This window comes from Sus scrofa, chromosome 9, assembly GCF_054392235.1.
Source record: "Sus scrofa isolate SSC_HxYL_T2T_F1_AM1 chromosome 9, Sscrofa_HxYL_maternal_Yorkshire_Landrace_v2.0, whole genome shotgun sequence".
Taxonomy (NCBI): domain Eukaryota; kingdom Metazoa; phylum Chordata; class Mammalia; order Artiodactyla; family Suidae; genus Sus; species Sus scrofa.
The window spans coordinates 26,732,613-26,758,597 of NC_139391.1; the positions used below are offsets into that span (position 1 = coordinate 26,732,613).

Sequence of the window (25,985 nt, forward strand, 5' to 3'; positions counted from 1 at the left end):
AAAAAAAAAAAAAAAAAAAGAAGAAAGGAAAAAAACCCATCTATAATTTAATACCCAAAACAACCACTGATAGCATGCTAATATACTTGTATTCTTTTTTTATGCCTATTTTATTTTACATGTTTAAAATCACATTTTATAGTATATACAGGGATTTGTTTTCCCTTTTAACACAACGTAATTTCCCTTTTGTTAAAATATAACAATAGTTATAAATCTTTATATGTTTATACTCGTGTTTTTGCATTTATTACACTACCTTTTTGGACATTTGGGTTTTTCAGATTTTTCATTTTACATGTAACCATTGTGATTTGCTTACCCCCTCCTCAACTTAAAAATTTCTTTTTCCTAGTATTTTGGTAACACACCTTTCATTCTCCTTCCTCTCCTAAGCTCATCTTAAAACTTCCTCCAGTTCATGGTTCCCAGACTTATTTCTCAGATGTCCTGAAATAAATCAAGTCAGGTCAACAAAGAGGCCTGGCTATGTTCCTTCCCTCCTGAAAAATATTTACCCTATGAAACAGTCAATAATCTCGAGTCAAAATCCAAACTTTTCCAGATTTAATATAAAAATTTCCACTTAGTTAATACATATTAGAAGAGACCCCACATGTAAGCCAAGTCCAGCCACTGCCATGTTTATGGAACGGTCTCATCCCTGGCTACTTCAAAAACAGTGCTGTGAGCCAGCGGCTAAAATTGGAGAGATTACATTTGCAATTAGTCAAGAAAGAGAACACCAAAAACTACATGGAGTTGAGGCAGAGAGAACATTCACTCTTCTTACAAATCTGAAGTCTTAACCTCCCCCAAATGCTTACCATCAATCTTTTTGCATGTGTGTTAGGACAATACACAAAAGGTGCCTTGGGTGGGGAGAACTGACTTTTATTCCTTCATTAAAAATGATGTCCTGTTTGCACTTGGGCTCCCAGTGAGACTTTACAAACACAGCCTCAGGCGTTTCCTTCTGCATTTCCATTCTACTCCAGCCCGGTAAACAAACCCCACGGTTTAGTCTCAGCCCTGCCACCTGAGCTGGGCGTTCTGCGTCAGCTCCTCCCTTCCTGCCCCACCCCCCATCCCCAGGACTGATCTGGCACTGCTTCCTTGCTAGGGCTTCTAGCCTTCCCTTGGGGGCCCTGAGCTTTGGGGGGTTAAATTCTCTTCTTTATTGCCCACTTCTTTCTTTCTTCCTTCTTTCCTCCCTCTTTTCCTCACCTTCTTTTCCTTTTTTTGGCTGCATTTGAAGTATGCAGAAGTTCCCAGGTCAGGAATCAAATCCAAGCCACATCTGCAACCTGCCCCACAGCTGCGGCAATGCTGACTCCTTAACACACTGCACCACAGCAGGAACTCTCCCACTGCATATCTTCTGAACTGAATTCATGGACAGGGTTTTTCATGCCAAGACTGTTTATAATAATGATTTTTTAAATTACTATATAATATGATGCATCTTTATAATTATTATTATTATTACTAAACAAGCATTTTTGGCCATTTTTGAATACACATATAAAGAACACAAAACTTAAGCTCATAGGTCAATGCTTTTGACCTGCAACTCTCCCTCTCTATTAATAATTAGCCTGATGAAGATATGAAACACAAAAGGCTCCTTCTCCCTCTTCCTAGTCAATAGTCTCCAAAGGAAACCACTATTTTTTATAGTTAAATTTGTCATTTTTTATTGTTCCTGACTTTATAATACTTAGAAAATCATACTTCTCCACCCTAATATTTTTTTAAATCTACCCATATTTTCTTCTTTACTTTTATAAGTTTATTTTCAATTGAAATATTGTAAATTTACAGTGTTTCAAGTGTGCAGCAAAGTGATTCAGTTTATATCTATATCTATCTTCTCTTTATCTGGAAACCACTGTTTTGTGTTCTGTCACCCTAGATTAGTTTTACTTGTTTTTCAAAATCTGTACATGGATTGCCCCATATGTTCCTTTTTTTTTCTTTTTTTTTTTTTTAGGGCTGAACCTGTGGCATATGGGGGGGTTCCCAGGCTAGGGGTCAAATCAGAGCTGTAGCCGCTGGCCTATGCCACAGCCGCAGCAATGCCAGATTCAGCTGTGTCTATGACCTACACCACAGCTCACAGCAATGCGGGATCCTTAACCCACTGAGCAAGGCCAGGGATTGAACCCACGTCCTCACTAATGCTAATCAGAGTCTTTGTTTCCACTGAGCCACAATGGAAACTCCTAAGTTCGTTTTTTTGTGTCTGGCTTCTTTTTGTCTTTATAATGACTGAGATTTCTTAGTCTAATGTGTTTGATTCTTTTTTGTTTTCCTGTGCCTTTCCATCGTACTAATATTTTACAGTTTACCTAATCTCTTGATGATAGACTTTGGGTTATTTCCATGTTTAGGCTATTTTGAATAAAGTCATCACAAACATGTTTTACTGTCCTTTTAAGTAGCACTATCTACTGTGATAATGACAATGATCAATTCAGAAATGACGACCGAGTGACAAGGCAATCAAGGAAATGTTGCTTCAAGAGGTGGCTGGGCAGGGTCACAAAAGCCTAACACATCGCAGCTTCGGAAGTCAACCCTTGGACTCTTTGGGTTTGGAATTTCTCTACAGCTGTAATTCACAGGGGTGGGTCAAGTATAATAGCAGGATGTCCCACAAGGGCAGAAATGTTTGTCTGCTTGTTCAAACATACTTCAGGTACCTGGTACATAATGGACATCCATTAAATGTTATTTCATGAAGTGATAGCTTTTGCAAGTTTTTAAGCTGAAACAAGGTCTGAACTTAATGTCCTGAAAATATCAAAATAGAACAATTCCTAGTCTTTTTTTGTGTGTGTCTTTTTGTCTTTTAGGGCCAAACCTGGGGCATATGGAAGTTCCCAGGCTAGGGGTCCAGTCAGAGCTGCAGCTGCCAGCCTACACCCCAGCCACAGCAATGTTGGATCTGAGCTGCATCTGCAACCTACACCACAGCTCATGGCAACGCCGGATCCTTAACCCACTGAGCAAGGCCAGGGATTGAACCTGCATCCTCATGAATATTAGTTGGATTTATTACCGCTGAACCACAACGGGAACTCCACAATTCTCGGTCTTGTACACTTTAGAAATAGCTCTGCAAGCTGATAATGGCAAAGGAGTTATGTCATAATAGATCAAAATAAAGAAATACTGCAGTCTTTTATCTTTCATTTATTTATTTATTCTTTTTACAGCTGTACCTGTGACATACAAAGTTCCCGGATTGGGGGTCAAATCAAAGCAGCATCTGTGACCTATGCTGCAGCTTGTGGCGATGCTGGATCTTTAACCTACTGAGTGAGGCCAGGGATCGAACCCGAAACCTCACAGGGAAAGGTCCTTAATCTGCTGAGCCACAGCAGGACCTTAGTCTTTTATCTGTTAGAGGAACATAGCAAATCCTAGGGTCATCAGATCAAAATCTCGTAACAACAATCCCCCCATTGTTCTTTCTCAAACTGTGGACAGGGAAATGGGCCCTGGAGAGTTTCAAGGGAACCATAGAAGCAAAGCGGCTGTTCAGTGACGAACAGTGGGCTCTGGAAATGGGTGACCAGACAGCATCTCCAGCTCATTCACACCTAATTTCTCTGACTTCAAGAGGGGCTGCTATTCCCTTGTTGTCTTGGATGATCCTAGAAATTAAATCTTTGAACAGTAAGCTCACTCAAAGAAGTTTCCTTTTTTTGCAGGGTCCCCTGGTGCTGCCAGGATAAAAGTAGTTCCTGCAAGGCAGTTAGACAGTCAGGGCACTGTTTATTCTCCTGTCTTTCTTTTCTTCCCAAGACCAAATGTTTGTTAAATTGAGTTCAACATTGCTAAGGGTAAACACAGACCAACAGTTTTTTCAGAGAGGCTGAAAATAATATAACCACTATTTTATTGTGATTTCATCCTGTTGAGTCATGCAGAATTTCTGGGCTGTGGTTTATCTGGCCACACTCAGTTGGATGCAGAACTATGTGGCTGTCCCACTGCTGCGGGAATGCTTTTTCCTGGCTGTGCAGGAGCAACATGCATTTACCTTGCATTTCCGCACTTTCCCAAAAGCATGAATATGTCACTGATTTTGTTTAATCCAACAGGATTCATATTTCAAGTACCCCAGACCTCTTTGAGAAGAACAATCACAGGAACAAGTGTGATGAAACCCGGTCTGACCACTTCCTGTTCTGAATGGCTGCTTGGAGAGGAGTTTGCTGGTCAAGGAAGAATCCCCTGATTTCTGTGGAAAATCCATCTTCTCTCCCTTTCTTTAGCCTGGGTGTGTGTGAGGAGGGGGGTCGGGACAGTGTGAAGGAGGAGGTTGTCACAATTCTTTCCTCTGTCTTATAGAGACCTGGGCTGCCTCCCTGAGGTGGGGTCTTGTCTTGAGTTAGGGTCTGATTGCCTTGAGGATGGCCACACATACGTTCTGAGGTGGAGCTGGTACCAGAGTGAGCCCAAATCAGACATGTCTGAGTTCCTGAGACTGTACATAGTTTGGGCCAGCTCGTTTGACTGAGGACCCACGTAGACGTCAAGTGAGTGGGGGAGATAGTGCTGGTGAACCTGAAGAGGGTTTGGGGAGACCAGTATGAGTCTTACATTTTAACCCTGCACTCGTGCTATAGTGTTTATCTTAGTCATTATTTTACAGTCCAAAGTCTTTGGCATATTCGTCATGAATTAGGAAGGTGAATAGTTTCGTAAGTGCCTCATTCATGTAAAATTAATAGTGGTGTTCACTTATTGCTTTAACAAATATTTATTGAACCCCTTACATATGCTGGGCATTGCCCTGTGTGATATTAACAGATTTATTTCAATGTCAAAATCATTTTCTTTCGTGTAAGTCTTGTATTCCATAAATTTTACATGTGACTGCAAACAAACTCTGTGCTATGAAAGTCGTTTAACAAGAAGAATGAAATAAGCCCTACAAATATTTTAAATATGGTACAAATGTTTCTGACGTTAATCAGGATTTCACTACATAACTTCCTGAACATCCAACATTTTTGCATTACTTATTCAGTCAAGTAAGAGTACAGGAAGAACTTGAGTGCATAAGAGTAAAACCCTAAAACAAATGTAATAAATTCTCTAATTGACTAATTCCTAACAATATCTCTTAGGGGCTGGACATTTTTACTCTTGGATAAAAAGAAACAATTTATAAGTTGGTACTAGTTTTCTTTCTTTCTTTTTTTTTTTTTTTTTCTTTTTCAGCTGCACTCACAGCATATGGAAGTTCCCAGGCCAGGGATCAAATCTGAGCCACAGCTGTAACCTACATACACCACAGCTGCAGCAATGCCAAGTCCTCAACCTGCTGCACCACAGTGGAAACTTCAGTGTTAGTTTTATTTCTCTCCAGGACTTAATAGGTCAATGAACAATAGCTTGTGGATTGTCGTTGATCTCACTAATACTTTTAAACTAACAATCATACCATTCTAATCTGCCCCATTATATACAGTTAAAAAAATTGTACCTGACAAAGGAAATCATCTCGATAATCTCTACTTTTCTGCATACAGATTAGCTTTTCCAGCTATACCTGCTTATCGGCTGCTCTCCTTTTCTAGTAAGCATGTAATACTGGAACTCTTGCTCTTTCCTCTCTTCCAGGAAAACAACACTGAAGGATACTTGTCAGGTCAATGTTCGGTCGCAGAAATCCCAGATCCTACCAAAACCAGAACTCGTTTGCGGGTAGCCTGGTTCACAGCCCCCAGTCTGACTGAGTTTGGTGCTGGTGGGAAGCTGAAGGCAGTGAGAACATGTCCTGAGGTGTCCCCAGAAAGCATCAGATGTCTCTGGTGAGGCGCAATAGGACAGGCTTCAGATGAACTCTTTCCCTGGGGAAGAACAAAGCATGAGTTAGGCTGTTAGGAACCACAGTTGGCCTGGTTCTTGCCCCCAAAGAACTCAATAGCTGATTCTTGGACCCATTGTATATGGATCCCTCATTCATCTTGATAAAATGAGCCTTGAATTCTGGAGCTCTGTTCTACACACCTTTGGCAAATTCAGGGGCCAAAAGCCCTTCCTTATACCTGAATTGTCATTGTGCTTGCGACTGAAATCTAGTTTTTGCTGTAGGACATTTTGTGGAAATTGAGAGGCTTTTTCTTTTTCTTTTCTATTTTTTCTTTCTTTTTCTTTTTCTTTTTTTTTTTTTTTTTGCTACACCTGTGGCATGTTGAGGTACTTGGGCCAGGGATCGAACTCATGCCACAGCAGTGACAATGCCAGATCTTTAACCTGATGAACCACCAAGGAACGCCCACAGAGGCATTTAATTATACAAAGAATCACTTGTTTATTGTTACCAAATTTAAAAGAATCATAGGGGAGTTCCTGCTGTGGCTCAGTGGAAATGAATCTGACTAGTATCCATGAAGATGCGGGTTCTATCCCTGACCTCGCTCAATGGGTCAGGGATCTGGTGTTTGCCGTGAGCTGTGGTATAGCTCACAGACACGGGTTGGATCCCGAGTAGCTGTGGCTGTGATGGGACCCCGAGGCCTGGGAGCGTCCATATGCTGTAGGTGCGGCCCTAAAAAGCAAAAAAAAAAAAAAAGTCATAGGATGTTTGAAGTTCTAAAGTGATTTAGAATTCATTTAGTGTAAGAGTAATTCCTTTGCATAAAGCCAGTAGACACACTGTTCGGCTTGCCCACTATCCCTTTCCTCTTACTCTTCAGATGACAGCACTTCGCTTTTTCCTTTGGGGAAAGGCCTTCCCCCCCACTGTTAGTCCATGAGGCTTGCGTAGAACTGATTCTACCACCCAGGTCCAGGAGAGGGTCTAAAGAGAGCCCACACCCCCTGACCACAGTGATTACTTCAAGAATGAGCATTCAGTTCAGGTTGGGCCATTGAGACCCAGCCTAATTTGATGGCATTTCCGATGCATGTCACCAGGGTTCTGATTATTATATGTGCAGTATTTTCCACTGAAAACTTCTGAAGGGGCTTCTTACAGTCACAGGAAGTCATTCACCTGGCCATTTCTCCTGATACTGACCCACATTCTAGTGAGGAACAGAGATTCTAAAAGGTCATTTCAGTAATATACGAAGAACCTTCATTCATTCATTCAAGTATGCGCTGAGATGATGCATCCTACTAGATGCCCGGTTCTAGAGGTGGATACAAGCAAGCAAGTCAACAATGACCAGATGCCAGGGATTGCTGCTCCGGCACAGTAGGTTAAGGATCTGGCACGGCCACAGGTGTGGCCCAGTTTGCAACTGTGGGGAGGGTTGGATCCCTGGCCTGGGAACTCCCACGTGCCATGAGTGCAGCCAAAAAAAGAAAGAAAGGCAAGAAAAAAAATCGACCAAATGCCGACATAAATGTTAGACTCTTATCTATGGTGCCTTATGTAATGGAAGTTGGGGGGGAACGGGCGTAAAGGTGTAGACTTTTGAATTGCATTAAAAGAAAAGCCAATATGTCCTTTTCTTCATTTAGCTGAAAAATGAGTCATGCCTGTACAACGTTTTCCTTCTTTCTTTCCTCCTTTCTTTCTTTCCTTCCTTCCTTCTCTCTCTCTCTATCTCCCTTCCCCTTTTCTTTCTTGCCATGCTCTGTGGCATAAGAGATCCAACCTGAGCCACAGCAGTGACCCAAGCCACAGAAGTGACAGTGCCAGATCTTTAACCTGCTGAGCCACCAGAAAACTCCTAGCCTTTTCTTTTTTAATTAAAAATAATGGAGTAGGCGTTCCCCTTGTGGCTCGGTGGGTTAAGAACACGACATAGTCTCAATCCCTGGCCTCGCTCAGTGGGTTAAGGATCCGGTGTAGGATGCAGATGCAGCTCTGATTCGACATCTAGACTGGGGACTTCCATATGTCACAGGTGTGGCCGTAAGAAAACGAAACCAAAAAACAAGAGTGGAGAATAACTGAAGCTCCTGTTTCAAAGGCAGTCTGCTTAATTAGCTTGAAAATGATTCTACAGAAAGAAAAACATTATAAAAGGTTTTCGTGTGTAGAAGTGCCACTAGATTGATGGGTAGCCCGAGCACCTAATGCTGTCCATTCAGCTCCCAAACTGCCCCTGTGGGCAGGCAGGCATTGCCACCTGAAAATATTTTTATAGAAGCTTTTACAATCTGTACATGGTTTTTAATGAAAAGGTTCCACACAATAAATCCAATGGGCAAACCTGGTTTACTTCTTCACAGTAAAACCCAAATGGCAAAGCATCAAAAACACATGACAAGCTGGCCCCATTCCTAGCAAATCTATTTCTTCCTAACATCGGTAACTTACACAGCACTGGGCTAGGGCACCAGGGATCTCCTCCTATGATCTAAAAATTCTCTCAAAACTGCCTCCTTTCCTTAGGTCAGCAGCCCACTCATTCCCTATTTAGAATTTGCTGACTAAAAGTTTAATTACATGAATGAAAACCCCAAAGTCAGAAATTCAAATTCAAGCCCTAGGCGAAAAAGAATTCCAGTCCCTGTAGAAGTAGATGCCTCCTTGCTTCATTAATAAAACTGAAGAGGCCAGTGTCATACTCCTTTATACCCTAAACTAGGGTGCTATAATATTTATTTATCTTAGTCATCATGTTATAGTCTAGAGTGTTTTGCGGAATCGTCCCCAGTGCAGATTTTCTGCTGTTTCTTAAGCGCTTAGTAAAATTAAGGTGATGTTCATTCATTCGTCTCACTGAATAGGCAGGAAGTTCCCTGAGGACAAAGGCCTCAAGGGCCATATTTTTATGTTTGAGTTATGAGTTCGCCCAGCGCTGGTACAAAGAATGCTCTGAGCCAGCAGGCGGAAGGGTTCATTCAGAGGGGGGAGCAAAGGCAAAGAACTGTTGCATTGCTCAGAAAACATTCGAGTCTTCTCTAGCCTCTGCTGCGGAGGTAAGCAAAGCGAATGTTCTTATGACAGAAGGGTTTCCTGAACACGTGGTTTCACAAAATGCACCGTCTTTGTGGGTCGCACCGCGGGACAGGCGGGTCACGAGGTCAAGGTCATCTGGCCCGTTTCCGCGGTCTCGCCGGCTCCCGCCCTCCGGCAGGCGTCGCTGGCCCGTAGCTGGGCCGAGAGGAAGGAAGCGGATCTTCGGTCCTGCCCCGAGGCTCGGCATCCCCGGGCCGTCTTCCTCCCACGCCCGCCTGCTCTCTCGCCGCAGCGGCTTTCGGAGGGTCTCGCGTCCCCTGCACGTGCCCACGGCTGACCCGGGCCCTCACTTTGGAAAGCGAGGGTTCGGGCCACCGCGATTGAGGGCCGGGACGCAGTTGGGAGGGAACTCGGGCGGGCGCGGCCCCGGGAGCCTGGCCGGGGAGGAGGTTGCGCGCAGAGAGGCCCGGGACCCCTGCGACGGGATCTGGAGTGGCGGGGCGGGGAGCGTCCGCGGCGAGGCGGAGGAGTCCGGGAACCCTGGAGGAACCGGAGAGAGGGCGGAGGTGCCGCCGGAAACGCCCGGGGCCTGGCAGGGCAGGTCAGGCCGGGGGCGCGGTGGAGGGGAGGGACCGGGCGGCGCCGGGCTGGGCCTCCGGGCCCACTCCCCTCGCCCTGGAGGTGCGCGGGGCGGGGAGTGGCGGGGAGGCAAATGGGACCCGTGGAGCTTTAGATCCCGGGACCGCCCTCTCCCGCTCCAGGGCCGGCGGCGAGTGGCAACGACGGCCAGAGCCGCAGCGGCAGTATGAGAGCCGGCGCCGAGGCTCCAAGCCTGCGGACGCGCGGCGGGCGGCGGCGGCCCTTTCCGCGCTGGCCATGGGTACGCGCTGGGGCCGACGGCGCAGCCGGCGTGGAGGCCAGGGGCTGCCTCTGGCCGCCTGGGCGCTGGCAGCCGTCGGCCTGGTGTGCACCGCCCTGACCGCCTACGTCTGCTGGAAGCAGCTGCCGCCGCTGCCCCGAGCCGCCTCTGCCCCGCCGCGGCCAGTGAGCGTGCTGCTGTGGTGGGAACCCTTCGGTGGCCGGCACATCTCTACCAGGCCGTCCCCCGACTGCCGTCTGCGCTTCAACATCAGCGGCTGCCGCCTGCTCACCGATCGCGCGGCCTACGGGGAGGCCCAGGCGGTGCTTTTCCACCACCGAGACCTGGTGAAGGGACCCCCAGACTGGCCCCCGCCCTGGGGCGTCCAGGTGCGCCCAGCGGAGGAACAGCAGGTGCTCGTGTTGGACGACGAGGAAGAACCGGTGGCAGCTGCGGCCGAAGCCCTGGCCGCCCGGGGTCCCAGGCCCCCCGGCCAGCGCTGGGTGTGGATGAACTTCGAGTCACCCTCCCACTCCCCAGGGCTGCGAAGCCTAGAGAGTAACCTCTTCAACTGGACGCTCTCCTACCGGGCCGACTCGGACATCTTCGTGCCTTATGGCTACCTCTACCCTAGGACCCATCCTAGCGAGGAGCCGCCGGGCCTGGTCCCGCCGCTGGCCCGGAAACAGAGGCTGGTGGCCTGGGTGGTGAGCAACTGGGACGAGAGCCAGGCCCGGGTCCGCTACTATCGCCAGCTGAGCCAGCACGTGCCGGTGGATCTGTTCGGCAAGGGCGGGCCCGGGCAGCCGCTGCCCGAAGTCGGGCTCCTGCACACGGTGGCCCGCTACAAGTTCTACCTGGCCTTCGAGAACTCTCAGCACCTGGATTATATCACCGAGAAGCTGTGGCGCAATGCGTTTCTGGCTGGGGCGGTGCCGGTGGTGCTGGGCCCAGACCGGGCCAATTATGAGCGCTTCGTGCCCCGCCGTGCCTTCATCCACGTGGACGACTTTCCAGATGCCTCCTCCCTGGCCGCCCACCTCCTATTCCTCGACCGAAACCCAGTCGTCTACCGCCGCTACTTCAGCTGGCGCCGGAGCTACGCCGTGCACGTCACCTCCTTCTGGGACGAGCCTTGGTGCCGGGCCTGCCAGGCTGTGCAGAGGGCCGGGGACCAGCCCAAGAGCGTCCCCAACCTGGCTGGCTGGTTTGAGCGGTGAAGCCAACCTCCCTGGGTATAACCCAGGGAGACTGAGTCGTCAGCTTTCGGGTCCTGTGCTGTGCATCTCCTTAACTGCTGAATCGTGGGACTAAATTTTCTAAACAACCATTTTTAATCTGTTGGAACAAGTTGATTTACCAATGAATATTACTCAGCATAGACTGGGGTGGGAAGGATCCTGGCTGCTTATGGTTTGCGCACAACTAACAGTTGGGCTCCCTCTGTTGTCCAAGGGCATCCGTGGTCTGGCATGAAGACGTGGTCCTTTCTCACCTTGGAACCGGTGCAGAGGTGAAGAGGCAGATTGACTACAAGAAACCATTGTCACTTGCCCTGAATTTCCTCATCTGTCACAGGTCATATCTGTGGCCTGTGCTGAGTCCAGATCTCAGGCACTGCCCCACCTCTCACATGTCACTGGGCCAAATGCAGCAAATTCCTGATTTGATAAAGAGTTTTGTTACAGGATAGTGAGAGGAAAGTGGGGCTTTCCCCATGTCCCTGGATTCCTCAGGTGCATCTCCTAAGGTGAGGAGGTGATCCAGGAATCCATGGACTTCCTTAGAAAGTAGTTTGTTCTCCTGCTTTATGAATGGACACAAGATGCTGGATGTCCTTGGAGAAGAGTTAGGATGAATCTTTGGTGTACCTCATTTTGCATAAATGTATTCCTGAAAAGCCGCTTTTGAATCAAATTCTCTGCTTTAGGAGAGCACAGTATTTAACGGAACCCTATGGAGAATCCCTTTACAATGTGAAAAATCGTCTCCTAACTGATTTCTTCTGTCTATGTTTTTCGATAACTTGGATTTTTACATATTAAAATAACAGATGTGAAAGTAAAGCAGAAGCACCCGTCTTCCTTCTTCCCAGAAAACCAGCCTGTGTTTACAAACAGAAGAGAAGGAAGCCACAGTGGCACTTTTCACATTATTTATTTTGTATCTTTACTGGAGCTGAAATTTACACTGGAATGTCATTCTCCAGGGGTGCTGGCATTACCTGTCTGCGGAACAATGAAGGAGGTTGTACTGCTTTGTGGAATCCTTTTGCAGGAAAAAAGTTTCCTGGTGTCTGTTAATGGCAGTTTTTGTTTCTGTCTGCCAGTTTGTAGTTAAATGTTTAATCGCTAGAGAATAGAACCTTCTAAGTGCCTGCAGTAAAACGTTTATCCTTTTTTTTAAAGAAATCTGCACTTCCCCTGAGGGCCACCAGGTTCCCCTCCTGAACTGCCTAGTGGTACAGTAAGTATATCCTCACCTGTCTACTGCCCTTGAGACTGTGCTATGGGACCAACTTTGAAAATACATGCATTGACTTTAAGAGTTGTTGAATGAGCTTATTAGGTGTCACCATGTGCCTACCCTATCCTAAACACTGAGCTTGGGGCATGAGGATGTGTAAGGCGAGTTACAGCTCTTTAAGGCCCTTACCATCTTCTACTGTCAAAAAGTAAAGAGTGAATTTTGATAAATCACTTAGCAGAACTTGTTTGTTTAAAGGGATATTTGTTTTTTTAAATTGAAGTATAGGTGATTTCCAATGTTAGTTTCAGGTATACAGCAAAGTAATTGTTTATACATATATATATATAATATATATATGTATACATATATTATTTTTCAGATTCTTTTCCATTATAGGTTATTATAAGATATTGAATATAGTTCTCTGTGCTGTACAGTAGGTCCTTGTTGTTTATTTTATATAGCATAGTGTATATCTGTTAAGCACAAACTCCCTATTTTGGGGGGAGGGATAAATTAGGAGCAAACTGACATTCTTAATAATACCGTAAATCAATTATGAGAAAGCCAGTTGATTTAAAGTCTGAAATAATGGCTTTTTTTTTTCCTCCTTGGTTTATTATAATAAGCATCCTCAGTGATTAAGCATTGCGGGGAAGGTCCACAATTGATTTGTGCTGTAGACAGTAATTGTGCATTTGATTAGTACAATTAGCTGCTTCCTAAAGTAACTTTTATCTCTATGCATATAATGCAGACTCACTAAAATCTAGGTGCTTCACGTTTCCCCTTTTCCCTAAAAGGAGAAATTAAAATTCCTGGATAAAATTTTCTCATTAAAATATTATAGAATATTCCAATATCACAGTAGCAGCCAACCAATAAAGAAAGAAAAGTTCTCTTCCTAAAATAAGTATTTATGACCTATTGGCCAATGATCTTGGTGTTACTGGGAATTTACATGGGACAGTGGGGGATAATTTGGATTTTGGAAGTAATCTGGTTTAGATTTGAATTCCAGCCATGTGACCTTGGGCAAATTAGTAATAACCCTGAGCCTTAGCTTTCTTATCTGTAAAATGGAGTGAGAAACTACTTCATAGCTCCTATGAACTGTTCAAGAAATAAAGTAACGAGGTGCCTGACACATAGTGGCTACTCAACTGGTGAGAGAGAGAGAGATTTTTTCACCCTTCTTGGCAATGATTTCAGGGTACCTCCATATCCATTTATATGGATTATAAAATTAAATCTCATGATATGTTACAGAATAATCTGAAATAAAAAGGAAGGGGCCTCATATTATGTATTTCAAATGAATCCCTAAAACTGAGCCATACTGTTTCAAGAATCATTGCTATTTACACTGAGCTGAGCTTGAATTTGCAGACTAGGAAGAAGCACCTCTTTGAAAAAAAAAAGTTGTTTTTTTTTTGGTTAAGTTATATAGTTAAGTAAGTAATTATTATTTTACTAATGCTGTCCTTAGTATTAACTAAGTATTTAAAACTAACCAGGTTTTTTTGTTGAATACTTACCATAAGGAAAGTATAATTGCAGTTTTATTTATAAGCAAATTTTGCATAAGGAACAAACTATCTTTTAAGCTAATCTCATCAAAGAGCAAGCAAAATGCAGCAATTGCTCATTTTGTTATTTTTCAAGCCACTTTAAATTGAGGAGGTTGGAGTACCCCTTGTGGCTCAGTGGTAATGAACCCAACTAGTATCCATGTGGATGCAGTTCTGATCCCTGGCCTCACTCAGTGGGTTAAGTATCCTGCATCGCCCTGACCTGTGGTATAGGTTCCAGATGCAGCTTGGATCCCGCATTTCTGTGGCTGTGGCCGTGGCTGCGGCATAGGCCGGCAGCTGCAGCTCCGATTGGATCCCTAGCCTGGAAACTTCCATATGTTGCAGGTGTGGCTCTAAAAAATAAGTAAGTAGGTTAAAACTTCACCTACATTAATATAAAAAGACATATATTTCAAATGACTTTCATAAACTTGTCTTTCAAATTTATTACAGATTTCATATTTTTAGTGCTTGATGGCTAATTACAGGAGTGCACGTGGAATGATGGAGACAGTATGACTTGCTTTCAGTTATTCACAGGTCCTTTTCCTCGGCAGTAATTTAGAGAGAGGGTAGCTTCATGGAAAGAGCTTGCAATTTGGAGTCAAAACCTGAGTATGTGGTTCTACCACTTTCTGCCCCTGTGGCCCTAATTAGGCAAGTTACTTAAGTTAGCGTCCTCCTTATAATGCAGGAATGCCCCTGCGAAATAAGGATTAAATGTGAAGATGTCTGCCAAGGTGCTTCGTACATTGTAAAGTGCTAGACAGTTATGGGATGCTCTAAATTTTCAAAGCTCTAGAACAGGGATCGGTACGCTTTTTCTGTACAGGGCCAGAGAGTCAACATGTCAGGCTTTGCCAGTCCTACAGTCTCTGCTGCCCCTACTAGCTCTGCTGTTTTTGGTGCCAAAGCAACCATGGACCATCTGTGAATAAAGGCAGTGCCTGAATTTGGCCCCTGGGCCATACGTTGTTAACTCTGCTCAGGATTTTTAGAGATATAAGGAATTTGAGAACTTTCCTATTGAGGGTTTCTTAGAAAGGATTTAAGAGTTGGAATTTAAGAACTTTGCAGGCACTTCTTCCTGGGTTACCAGACCAGCTTTACGGCATTTCCTAACTGTTTATCTTGGGCAAATGATTTAAGCTTTCTGTGTTTTGACATTCTCATGTCTAATTGGAGGTAATCATATGTAATTTACGGAGGTGTCGGGCAAGTTAGAAAAGACACTCAAAGTACTCAGGACGGTGTTGGGTACACAGGAGGCATCTGGAAGAAGCTGGCTGTGATGATCACCAGTCTGTTTTACAGAGGAAGGAGCAGAAGTCCAGATCCATTTAAGGACTTGTCTAAGGTCACAGTAATAGTGGCACAAACCCTGCTTGCGCAAGTCACAACCCTGTCAAGCCTCTGTCACTTGAACTGCAACATGAGGAGGTTGGACATCTCTTGGGACCTTCTAGTTTTGTTGCCATCCTTCTGCTAACTGGCACCCTAGGGCTTAAAGAACTATATTTACATCCCTAAGTGTCTTCCTTACAGTCTGGAAAAGACTTATTCTACACCGCATTAGTAAACTGGCAGAAAAACCAGGTACCAGAGTTGGAGACTCTGATTTACCATATACATATGGTAATATATGTATATTATATATATATGTCTTTTTTTAGTCCCATGCTTTAAATATCAGGGGAACCAAGTTCTTGGTAATTAGTCTGGTGAATAATTGCATTGAATACATTTCAAGTCATTCTTGGGTGTGTCTCAGGGACTTTTATGTTACACATTCTTATATTTATGTGTGCTCGTTCAGGTTATTTTGACAAATAATTAAAGTAATGAGACAGAAAATGACTCCTTGTTTATAATATATATGCCCTCCATGCACTAATGCTTTCAACCACGATATGAAGGATATTTCTTGGTCTAGGGGTTTCTGTAAGTTCACTGGTTCTAGAATGGTAACTGAAATGTGATGCTTTGCCTCTGCTGAGCCACACAAGGTCTGGTTCAGCTCATCCTCTTGTCTTTCTTGCCTGGCCTCCTCACTTTAACCTGCTGACTCGTCTCCAAGGACATAAGCAGTATATTCCATTCCATTTCATTTTGCTAAGTGCTCTGATGCCCTCGGTACTGTCTCTAGCTCCTGTGCACAAAATTAAATAATGGTTTGTTTTTTTTTTGTTTTTTTTTTTTTTGTCTTTTTGCCATTTCTTGGGCCGCTCCCGCGGCATATGGAAGTTCCCAGGCTAGGGGTCGAATCGGAGCTATAGCTGCCAGCCTAGGCCAGAGCCACAACAAGGTGGGATCCAAGCCGCATCTGCAACCTACACCACAGCTCATGGCAACGCCGGATCCTTAACCCACTGAGCAAGGGCAGGGACCAAACCCGAAACCTCATGGTTCCTAGTCGGATTCGTTAACCACTGCGCCACGACGGGAACTCCCAATAATGGTATTTTTAAAAGAGGTGGAATAAAGACTTGGAGCACGGTGGTGGGCAGGAGTACCTTTCCTCTTAATTTGGATGCTCAAATTATGAAAGGGAAAAATATGAACTTGGAAAAACAAAAAACACTGGCTACTTTCTCTACCTTCTCTTCTCCAACAGAGGCTCACTGATGTGCCCATTTAAGTATAGAGTTTGAAAAATGATGATGGCCAGAGATGACGGCCAGCTGAGGGTAGGAGCAGGTGTGACAAGAAAAGGGGACTCAATAATGAAAGAGTTAAAAGAAAAGTGCATTATTCAGCAGAACAGATGGTGAATGTATGTGGGGAGTGAAGATAAAAGGAGAACCCTTGGAGTCAGTGCTTAAGAAGTGTTTGAAGCGAAAGGGAGAAGAGAAGATAGAGGAAGAGGGAAGATAAGGGCAAGATGACAATGAAAGAAGCAGGATAAAGGAGGAACATAGCCCCGAGAATGAGGAACAGTGTAAAACCTACCATGCGATGCCACTTTCCCCAAAAGACACCTTTGTGTCAACTTGAAATGCCCCATCTGTTGCCAAATGGAGGATGACATCCAGGAGTCTGAACTCAGTGACAAGGAGTCAGGAACTTCACAAGGAATAAACTAACATTTCAGCAGAAATACAGAACTGTCACTTCATTGATTACAACAGCTTCTTGAACTCTTATGAATGCTTCTTTCTCATTGTGGGAAAATGAATTCCTTGCAGGGTTTTTTTTTTTTTTTTTTTTTTTCTTTTAATTTCCAGTCAGCATACTTCAATTGTACTCAGTACCCACTATGATTGATTGATTGATTGATTGATTGATTAAGGGTCACAGGTGTGGCACATGGAAGATCCCAGACTAGGGGTCGAATTGGAGCTACAGCTGCAGGCGCAGCAATGCGGGATCCTTAACCCACTGGGCAAGGCCAGGGATCAAACCTGCGTCCTCATGGATACTAGTCAGGTTTGTTTCCACTGAGCCACAACTGGAACGCCTCAATATCCACTTTTAGAAAAGTGTTTTATTTTTTAATATAGCCAGAATCACCAGTTGATGCTTTTGAAGAAGGGTCGAAGGGAAATATGGAAGGACATTTAATACCTTATGAGTTTCATGGGGAACCCAACTGTAAAACTCTTTTTTTTTTTTTTTGTCTTTTTGCTATTTCTTGGGCCGTTCTCGTGGCATATGGAGGTTCCCAGGCTAGGGGTCCAATCGGAGCTATAGCTGCCAGCCTACGCCAGAGCCACAGCAACGCAGGATCCGAGCCGCGTCTGCAACCTACACCACAGCTCACAGCAACGCCGAATCGTTAACCCACTGAGCAGGGGTAGGGACCGAACCCGAAACCTCATGGTTCCTAGTTGGATTCGTTAACCACTGCGCCACGACAGGAACTCCTCAACTATAAAACTCTTTCAGGTACGTTGTAAAGAAGTGGATTTTTTTTTTTCCTTTTTTTGTTTTTTTAGGGCCACACTCGTGGCATATGGAGGTTCCCAGGCTAAGGGTCAAATAGGACCTGTAGCCACTGGCCTACACCACAGCCACATGCCAGATCCAAGCGACATCTGTGACCTACACCACAGCTCGTGGCAGCACCGAATCCTCAACCCACTGAGCAAGGCCAGGGATTGAACCTGCCATGGATGATAGTCAGATGTGTTTCTGCTGAGCCATGATGGGAACTCCAAGAAATGGATATTTAAGATCTTCAAATTAATTTTTGAACATTACTGAATATTCCCTAAATCTACTAAAAAATAGTATCCTGTTAGATCATGAGTGCTAAAAATCTTACTCTGAGTTATTTTGCAAAGGGGAGGGGAATGGACTATTCAGCAACATTTGACAAACTTTTTTTTCTCTTTTTTGGCTGCCCCCTCAGCATATGGAAGTTCCCTGGCTAGGGATCAAATCTGAGCTGGAGCTGTGACCGCAGCTGCAGCAACACCATTGCACCGGGGATCGAAGCAGAGCCTCCACAGAGACGAGCCAGATCATTAACCTACCACACCGCAGCAGACATTCCAACAAACATTTCTTCTCTGTGCAGGCACTGTGCTAGGACTTGGGGGTGTAAATAAAACTAAGGCAAAGACTGTGCTCAAAAAGTGTATGTTCTGATGGGTGAAACATTTTGACAATCCTAACACATAATAAGCGCTGTCCTAATAAAGGCATGTCACACAAGGACAGATTAAGTCATATGCGGAATCACAGAATTTAAGGTGAAAAAAAGCAAACTTTCAGTAGTAGCCTTGGAGGAGTCGGGATTGCAAGCCAGGGAGGAACTTCATCACAAATTAAGTCTTCTTCATGAAATTTTTCTTTATGAAAATTTTCTTAGTGAAATTTTTCTTTATGAAAAATACAAGTGCCGCAGCCTGTGGTCTCAACACTCATCTACCTGACTATTCACTATTCAGTTAAAAATAAATGTCATTATTAAGCATCACCTTCAAAATGACTAATCCCTATAGGGATTTTCCTCTCCTAGCCACTAGGAACACCTACCCTCACCCTATAATTTTCTCCTCATAACATTAGGTAAGCATTTTAGAAATCTCTGTTCCACTACCTGAAATTTATTCTGAAATATAATTAGGCACAACTATCACACCGATCAAACAAACATCTTTAGATAAAAATGTCTCATCTAAGGTGGATCAAGCCTCCTTCTTTGGGAGGTAAAAATTTGTGGCTTTTAAATAAAGTTTTTTTTTTTTTTTTTTTTTTTTAAGAGTTGCAACGTTTATTTCAGGTTCTCTCTCTCTCTCTTTCTCTCTCTCTTTTTTTTTTTTTCACCACACAGGCAGCATGTGGACATTCCCAGGCTAGGAGTGCCACACAGCAGCAATGAGAGCCACAGTGATGAGAACACAGGAGCCTTAACCTGCTAGGCCATCAGAGAGCTTGAACATTTGTCTTTTTTTTTTTTTTTTTTTTTTGTCTTTTTAGGGCCACGCCCTTGGCGTATGGAAGTTCCCAGGCTAGGGGTCGAATCTGAGCTGCAGCTGCCAGCCTATGCCACAGCCACAGCAATGCAGGATCCCAGCAGTATCTGTGACCTACACCACAGCTCACAGCAATGCTGCATCCTTACCCCACTGAGGGAGGCCAGGGATCAAACTCACATCCTCATGGCTACTCCTCAGGTTTATTACACTGAGCCACAATGGGAACTCTTTTTTTTTTTTTTTTTTTTTTTAATGGTGCCCTTGGCACATGGGAATTCCTAGGCCAGGGATTACATCAGAGTCACAGCTGCAGCAATATCAAAACCTTTAACCCTCTGCAATGGGGTGGGAATTGAACCTGTACCTCTGCAGCCACCCAAGCCGCTGCAGTGAGATTCTTAACCCACTGCCTCACAGCAGGAACTCTAAACAAGGACTCTTTGCTGGAAGCTGTAGTTCACTCATCTGTGCTATTTTTTAAGCTCCTACTGTGCACAGGGTGCTTTACATTTTTTTTTTTTTTTTTCAACTCTACATTAAAGACATTGTGGTAGTCAGTCTCCAAGACCACCTGCATTGGTCCCTGCCTCCTGGTATCCATTGGTTCTGATTTAGTGACTCATTTCTCCTTCCTTCCTTCCTTCCTTCTTTCTTTCTTTCTTTCTTTCTTTTTCTTTCTTTTTTGCCTCACTGGGGGCCTGTGGAAGTTCCTGGGCCAGGGATTGAACCCATGCCACAGCAGCAGCCTGAGCTGCTGCAGTGACACTGTAAGATCCTTAACCCGCTGTGCTGTCTCTTTTGAGAGAACTCCAGTGACTCATTTCTAATGAAGAGAAGAATATGGCAGAAGTGAAAGGTGGACACTTTTGGGATTAGGTGATAAAAAGCCTGGTTTTCCATCCTGGGACTCTTGCTTTCGAGCTTGCTTGCTCTGATAGGATGTGACCTGCAGTGGGGGCAGGAAACCGAGGGAGGCCCTCTGGCCAAGCCAGTGAGGAACTGAGAACCTGGGTCCAACAACTTGAAAGGAACAGGGTGCTGCCAGCCTTCAGCTGCATGAAGTTTCAGATGAGACCCCAGGCCTGGCTGACATCTCGACTGCAACCTCCTAGGAGCCTGCAGGGCACAAGGCGAGCCACACCCAGATTCCTGACCCCCAGCACCTGTGAGGTTAAGTAAATGTTTGTTGTTTTAGGGTTTGTTTGGACATATTCGTTATGCAGCAATAACTAACTAATGCAAGAATTATCCAGATTTTAGAGATAAGAAAACTGAGAAACAAGACTCGTACAGTCATGCAAATTGTACCCCAGCCAGGTGTCCATTTGATTCCAAATCTTTCATTATAGGACTTTGCCTTTCATTAAGTCCTTTAAGTCTAAGCTCTGCAGTAACTGTGACTATGCCCCTCTGTCCTAGTTTACATAATTTTCATTCATCTTCAGTGGCTTATATGGGCAATCTTCTCAACTACTCTGAATGGGGATTTTCTTATCTGTAAAACACGGGGGCCCATATTTAGCACGGGTTTACCAGGAAGCTTGCTGGGACCTCAGTGGCTGGACATTTGGAAAGAAGCAGGAGCCATGCCTGGGAAGGGCTTAGACAAGGTCAGATGACTCACTAGAGGCCGTCCCTTTGGGTGGTTGCCAGCAGCTCTTACTGTGGTATCGACAAGAACCTAGAGACCTCATGGTGAGGGTCAGTGTCAAGTTAACATCAGTTGTGATCTTGTGGGCTCAGTACAAGGGTCTCCAGGTGACACGACTTGGGACCAGATGGGTGGCAGCACCATTGCTGTTTCAGGTGGTCAGTCCATGTGGTTTAAAGGAAGATCACAGCAACATGCCAGGAGTGTAGAAATGAGGTCCAGTCCCTAGGAGGATGAGGTTGCCAAGCCAGAGAAAATTCTAGGTCTTCTGAGGAGGGCTGGGGAAGGAAGGACTAGAAAATTTAACTGCTGTGAGCTGCAGTATAGGTCACAGACGTGGCTCGGATCCCACATTGCTGTGGATCTGGCGTAGGCCAGTGTCTACAGCTCTGATTAGACCCGTAACCTGCCACGGGAAGCGACCCTAGAAAAGGCAAAAAGACAAAAAAAGAAATGAAAGAGGAGACATTACAACTGACACTACAGAAATACCCAGGATCATGAGACTACTAAGAACAATTATAAGCCGACAAATTAGATAACCTAAAATAAATGAATAAATTTTTTAGAAATACACAACCTACCAACACTGAATCAGGAAGAAAAAGAAAATCAGAACATACCGATAGGTAATAACAATATTCAATCAATAATCAAAATCTCCCAATACAGAAAACCAGAACCAGAGGGCTTCCTTGGCAAATTCTACCAAATATTTAAAGGAGAATTAATATCAGTATTTCTTGGCGTTCCCATCATGGCTCAGCAGTTAAGGAATCTGACTCGTATCCATGAGGATGCAGGTTTGATTCCTGGCCTCGATCAGTGGGTTAAGGATCCGGCATTGGCCTGAGCTGTGGTGTACGTCGAAGATGTGGCACGGATCCAGTGTTGCTGTGGCTGTGGCATAGGCTGGCAGCTACAGTTCCAATTTGACTCCTAGCCTGGAAACCTCCCTATGCTGCAGGTGCAGCCCTAAAAAGACAAAAAAAAAATTTTTTTTAATTGAAAAATGAGCCTACCAAGGTGAAAGTGCTTATGGCCAAGGAAAATTAAAATGGCATGTTGCAGTCATTGGGGGGTGTGGTTTTGTTGCTGAAACAGCCTCTGTCCACCAGTGCCTAATAGAAACATGGAGAGTTTTGAGCAAAAGAGAAAAAAAATAAAAAGATTTATTGCTTTGCCAGACAAAGAGGACCAAAGCAGGCTAATGCCTTAAAAATTGTGCCCTCCTTTGAGAGAGAATAGGAAGGGGTTTTATAGTTCAGGAGTAAACAAGGCTAGAAAACAAGGCCACAGATAAGAATCAAGGCAGATGCAAGCATTCGTTCTTCAAAGTTGGCGTTTAGTGGCCCTGGGACTGGTTCTGGTGGGTCCTCCTTCTTTCTGGAATAAAGAGTACTTTATAACATCTTTCATTTTGGAGGGGTTTAGTTCTGCAGAAGAATTCAAAGCTATTTTTATGTAGATTCCTTGAGGAGGAACTATGACCTGGCCCAGTCTTGCACTCTTGAACTATTTGCTCACTATTCCTCTCCTATCTCTGTATCTACACACCCTCCCCTTCCCTGATTAGCAACTGTTTGAATTTGCTTTTTGGAACTCAGGGAAGGTTATGGAGGCCGAACAAGGCCTCTTTCCTAGAAACAAGAAATGGGGGACACAGAAAGCCCTTCATGCCCAGTACCCCCAGAGGGTCCTGCATGGTTGCCCCTTGTATGTGTGTAAATAAATTTAAATCTTTCCTGAAGCACCATGGAGCACACACAGATAAACAGAAAACATTTTTGCTGCATGGAATCTTCGGTGCTTGTAAGTTCCTCTCTCCAGAAGCAGTTAATTGACTTTCAGAGCATTCACTATAGACCAAGAGGCAGACGTATGTTTTGGAAAGATTTCCAGCATAACGGCTAGTAGTTAACATGCATAAGGGGAATTTTTCTTTCTTTGGATATTTTTTTTTTGAGAATAATTTTTAAAAAAAATTTTAAATAGTTATTTCCTTTCTTTGGATATTTTAATAACATATTTCGTTTCTTTTCTTTTCTTTTTTTTTTTTTTTGGCTTTCTGCCTTTTCTAGGGCCGCTCCCGTGGCACATATTTCTTACAAATTGTTGAGAGAGACACAGGCACTCTTCATGTCACAGATAAAAAAACTGAGGCATAACAACCAAATGCAATGTATTATCCTGACCTAACTACTCTGGACAAGAAAAAAAAAAAAGATGATTTAAAGGACATTTGAGGATAATTGTCAAAATTAGCTATTCACTGTAGATTAGACAATAGTATTTTATCCATGTTAAATTTTGTGGTTGTGTAACCGAGCAGGGCCCCCGTAGGGCTTCTGGGTGCAAAGCCTTTCCGTGTCCTCCCTTTCTTATTTTTAGGGAATAAGCTTCGGGCTCCAAGACCTTCTCTGAGTTCCAAAGAGCAGGTCCGAACAGTTGCTAATCAGGGAAGGGAGGGGATGCTGAGACCAGGGAGGAGCAGTCAAGAAACAACAGGGCAGCTTCGGGGCAGGGTCCTGGTTCAGCCTCAAGGAAACATCTTTGCGCCCTTCTGCAGAACTAAACCCCCAACGAATGGAAGATGGCAACTACTTGATGAAGCATTCTTCATGCCAGAAAGGAGGACCTCTGGAACCAGTCCTGGGGCACTAAACACCAGCTCTGAAAGACAATGCAAGCTTGCCTTGACATCAGTCCTCATCTAGGTCCCTATTTTCCACTCTCCAAACTACAAAACCACCTCCTAATCTCTCCCAAGGAGGGCACAGTCTTTAAGGCTTTAGCTGGCTGTGGCCCCTTTGCCGGGCAAAGCAATAAAGCTCTCTTTTTCTCCTCCACTCAAAACTCTGTCTCCACATTTCTCTTTAGCAACAGCAGACAGAGGCTGAGTTTTGGCAACAATTGGATTGGGTTGTATGAAAGAATGGGAAAATATTCTTAACAAATACACACTAAAATATTAGGGAGTCAAAAGATATGATTTCTATAACACACACACACACTCACACAGTCACACACACACGAAGAGAAAATAGTAAAGCGCAAACACCAAAATGTTACCTGAATCTTTGTGGAAGGTTCTTTATGCTAGTACTGACATTTTCCTGTAAGTGTGATATATTTCAAATTAAAAAGTTAAGAAATGAGACCGTTCAAAATTAACCTAGCAAGTATGGTTGAAATAAAATCCAAAGAATACAACACTATTGATATACTAATTTCACAGGTATGCCATTATTTACAGCATTTTCCTAATAAAAATCATTTTTAAAATTAAGGTACAACCACAGGACTGAATAAATGAAGAACTGATTTTACAGCTGACTTGCAGGGTGAGTTTAGGTAACTCTTTTAATTGTATTTTCCCTCATTGATAAAATTCAGACACCCCTGCTTGAGTTCACAGTGGACGTGAAATATGTTTTAAATGAGTGAATATGAAACTGAAAACATCTCTGACTTGAACACAGCCAAAAGCCACATTGGGACTTTAACCCTTTTTTTTTTTTAAATTGGTCTTTTTGGGGCCACACCCATGTCATATGGAGGTTCCTAGGCTAGGGGCTAGGGTGGTCAAATTGAAACTAGATGCCAGCCTACACCTTAGCCATTGCAACTCAGGATTTTGGAACTGACAGCACTAATTTGCCTGAACCTAGCCAGAACCCAGATTGGGACTTGAACCCAGGGTTTTAAGTTAGAATCACTCACCGTGTGTCTGGACTCACCGAGGTTCAGGTTCTTCATGTCTCCGCGCAGAAGGAATTCGGCGAGAGACAAAGTGATAGGCAAGAAATAGATTTGTTAAGATAGGAGCTTGTGAGAGATGCAAGAGGGCAGGCATGGAAGCTCTGCCCCAGGATCTGGTGGGCTACAGTTTTATCCTCCAAGGGGAGTGGGGGTTGGAAAAGCCTGCCTCTTCCTTTCTGGGAGTAGCAGCTCCTCCTGGGTATCTGGGTATCAGCAGAAGAGCGGTCCTCAAACTCTTGCCCTTGGTCTGACTCTGAATGCAGACCTCGTCCCATCCCCCACCCAAGGACCTGAGGCAGTTCTGGTGCCTCCACTAGTCAAGCAAAGCTGCCTTGCTCTGATGGCTTTTTTGAGCAATTTATTTGCTTACAGTGATCTCCCAATGTCCCCTAAGTGTCCCTCTTTAACTATGGTCCTTTATGGGGACTTTTACAACTACCTGTGCCTACTCCATCCCTATTAATCTGAGCCGTGTCTGCAATGTGCACCACAACCACATCGATACCAGATCTGAGCCGCATCTGCACCACAGCTCATGGCAATGCCAGATCCTTAACCCACTGGCCAGGCCAGGGATCAAAACCTCATCCTCATGGATACTATCCAGGTTCCTTAACTGCTGAGCCATGATGGGAGCTCCCATGTATTTTTTTTTTTTTTTTTTTAATTAGAATCATTCACCTGGTGTCTGGACTTACAGAGGTTCAGTTTCTTTGTGTCTCAGCACAGAAGGAATTCAGTGAGAGACAAGTGATAGGCAAGAAATAGACAAGTGATAGGCAAAAAAAAAAAAAAAGAAAAAAAAAGACAGGACACTTGTGATGAATACAAGCAGGCAGGCAAAGAAGCTCTGCCCCAAGGATGAGTTGGGCTACATTTTTATAATGCAAGGAAAGTGAGCTTACATGGTTAGCTCCTCCTTCATACCCGTTAAGAGAGTATCTGACCCTATGAGGTCAAACTAGCAAGGTGTTCATTCGAATCAACAGAGGAGGGATAACATATGCTACAATATGTTAAATTATCTCAGGTTTCTGTATAATGAGGGTCTCCTACTTTGGAATGTCATCAGGAGGTCATCGTTCCCTTAAATGCCTGTCCTTGGTCCAAGGTTGATGATCTTGCCGAACTTGAACGCAGGCCTCATTTTATCTCTCAGTCAATGACCTGAGATATACCCTGTCATTTTATTTATAGTTTTATAGTTAAAGTAAGCCAGCTTCATTCTGATGACTTTCTCGAGCAATTATTAACGTACAGTGGTCTCCCCAAATTCCCTAGGCTTCCCTTGCTATGGTTCTCTTCTGGGACTTCTACAGTTCCAGCTACCTGTGTATCTATCCTATTCTATCCCTATCAGATACTA

General features: G+C 44.2%; 2 protein-coding genes across 8 annotated transcripts in view; both read left to right on the top strand.

Moving 5' to 3' along the window:
- Positions 1 to 8,829: 8,829 nt before the first annotated feature.
- PIWIL4 (piwi like RNA-mediated gene silencing 4) overlaps positions 8,830 to 25,985 on the top strand; it is a 72,886-nt gene continuing 55,730 nt past the window's right edge. For 2 of the 7 annotated variants that reach the window (XM_084974254.1, XM_084974255.1), the window contains exons 1-3: positions 9,065 to 9,482; positions 12,149 to 12,206; positions 24,148 to 24,211. The gene's annotated coding sequence lies outside the window, so the exon portion shown is untranslated. Of the gene's footprint in view, positions 8,902 to 9,064; positions 9,483 to 9,652; positions 12,207 to 24,147; positions 24,212 to 25,985 lie in introns of those variants that run through there. The other 5 variants (XM_021102054.2, XM_021102055.2, XM_084974259.1 and 2 more) reach the window with 4 other exon arrangements.
- On the top strand, positions 9,065 to 15,637 carry FUT4 (fucosyltransferase 4). Its single transcript, XM_013979290.3, has one exon. It carries the CDS (start codon positions 9,758 to 9,760, stop codon positions 10,958 to 10,960), a length of 1,203 nt encoding a protein of 400 aa, XP_013834744.3. The 5' UTR covers positions 9,065 to 9,757; the 3' UTR covers positions 10,961 to 15,637.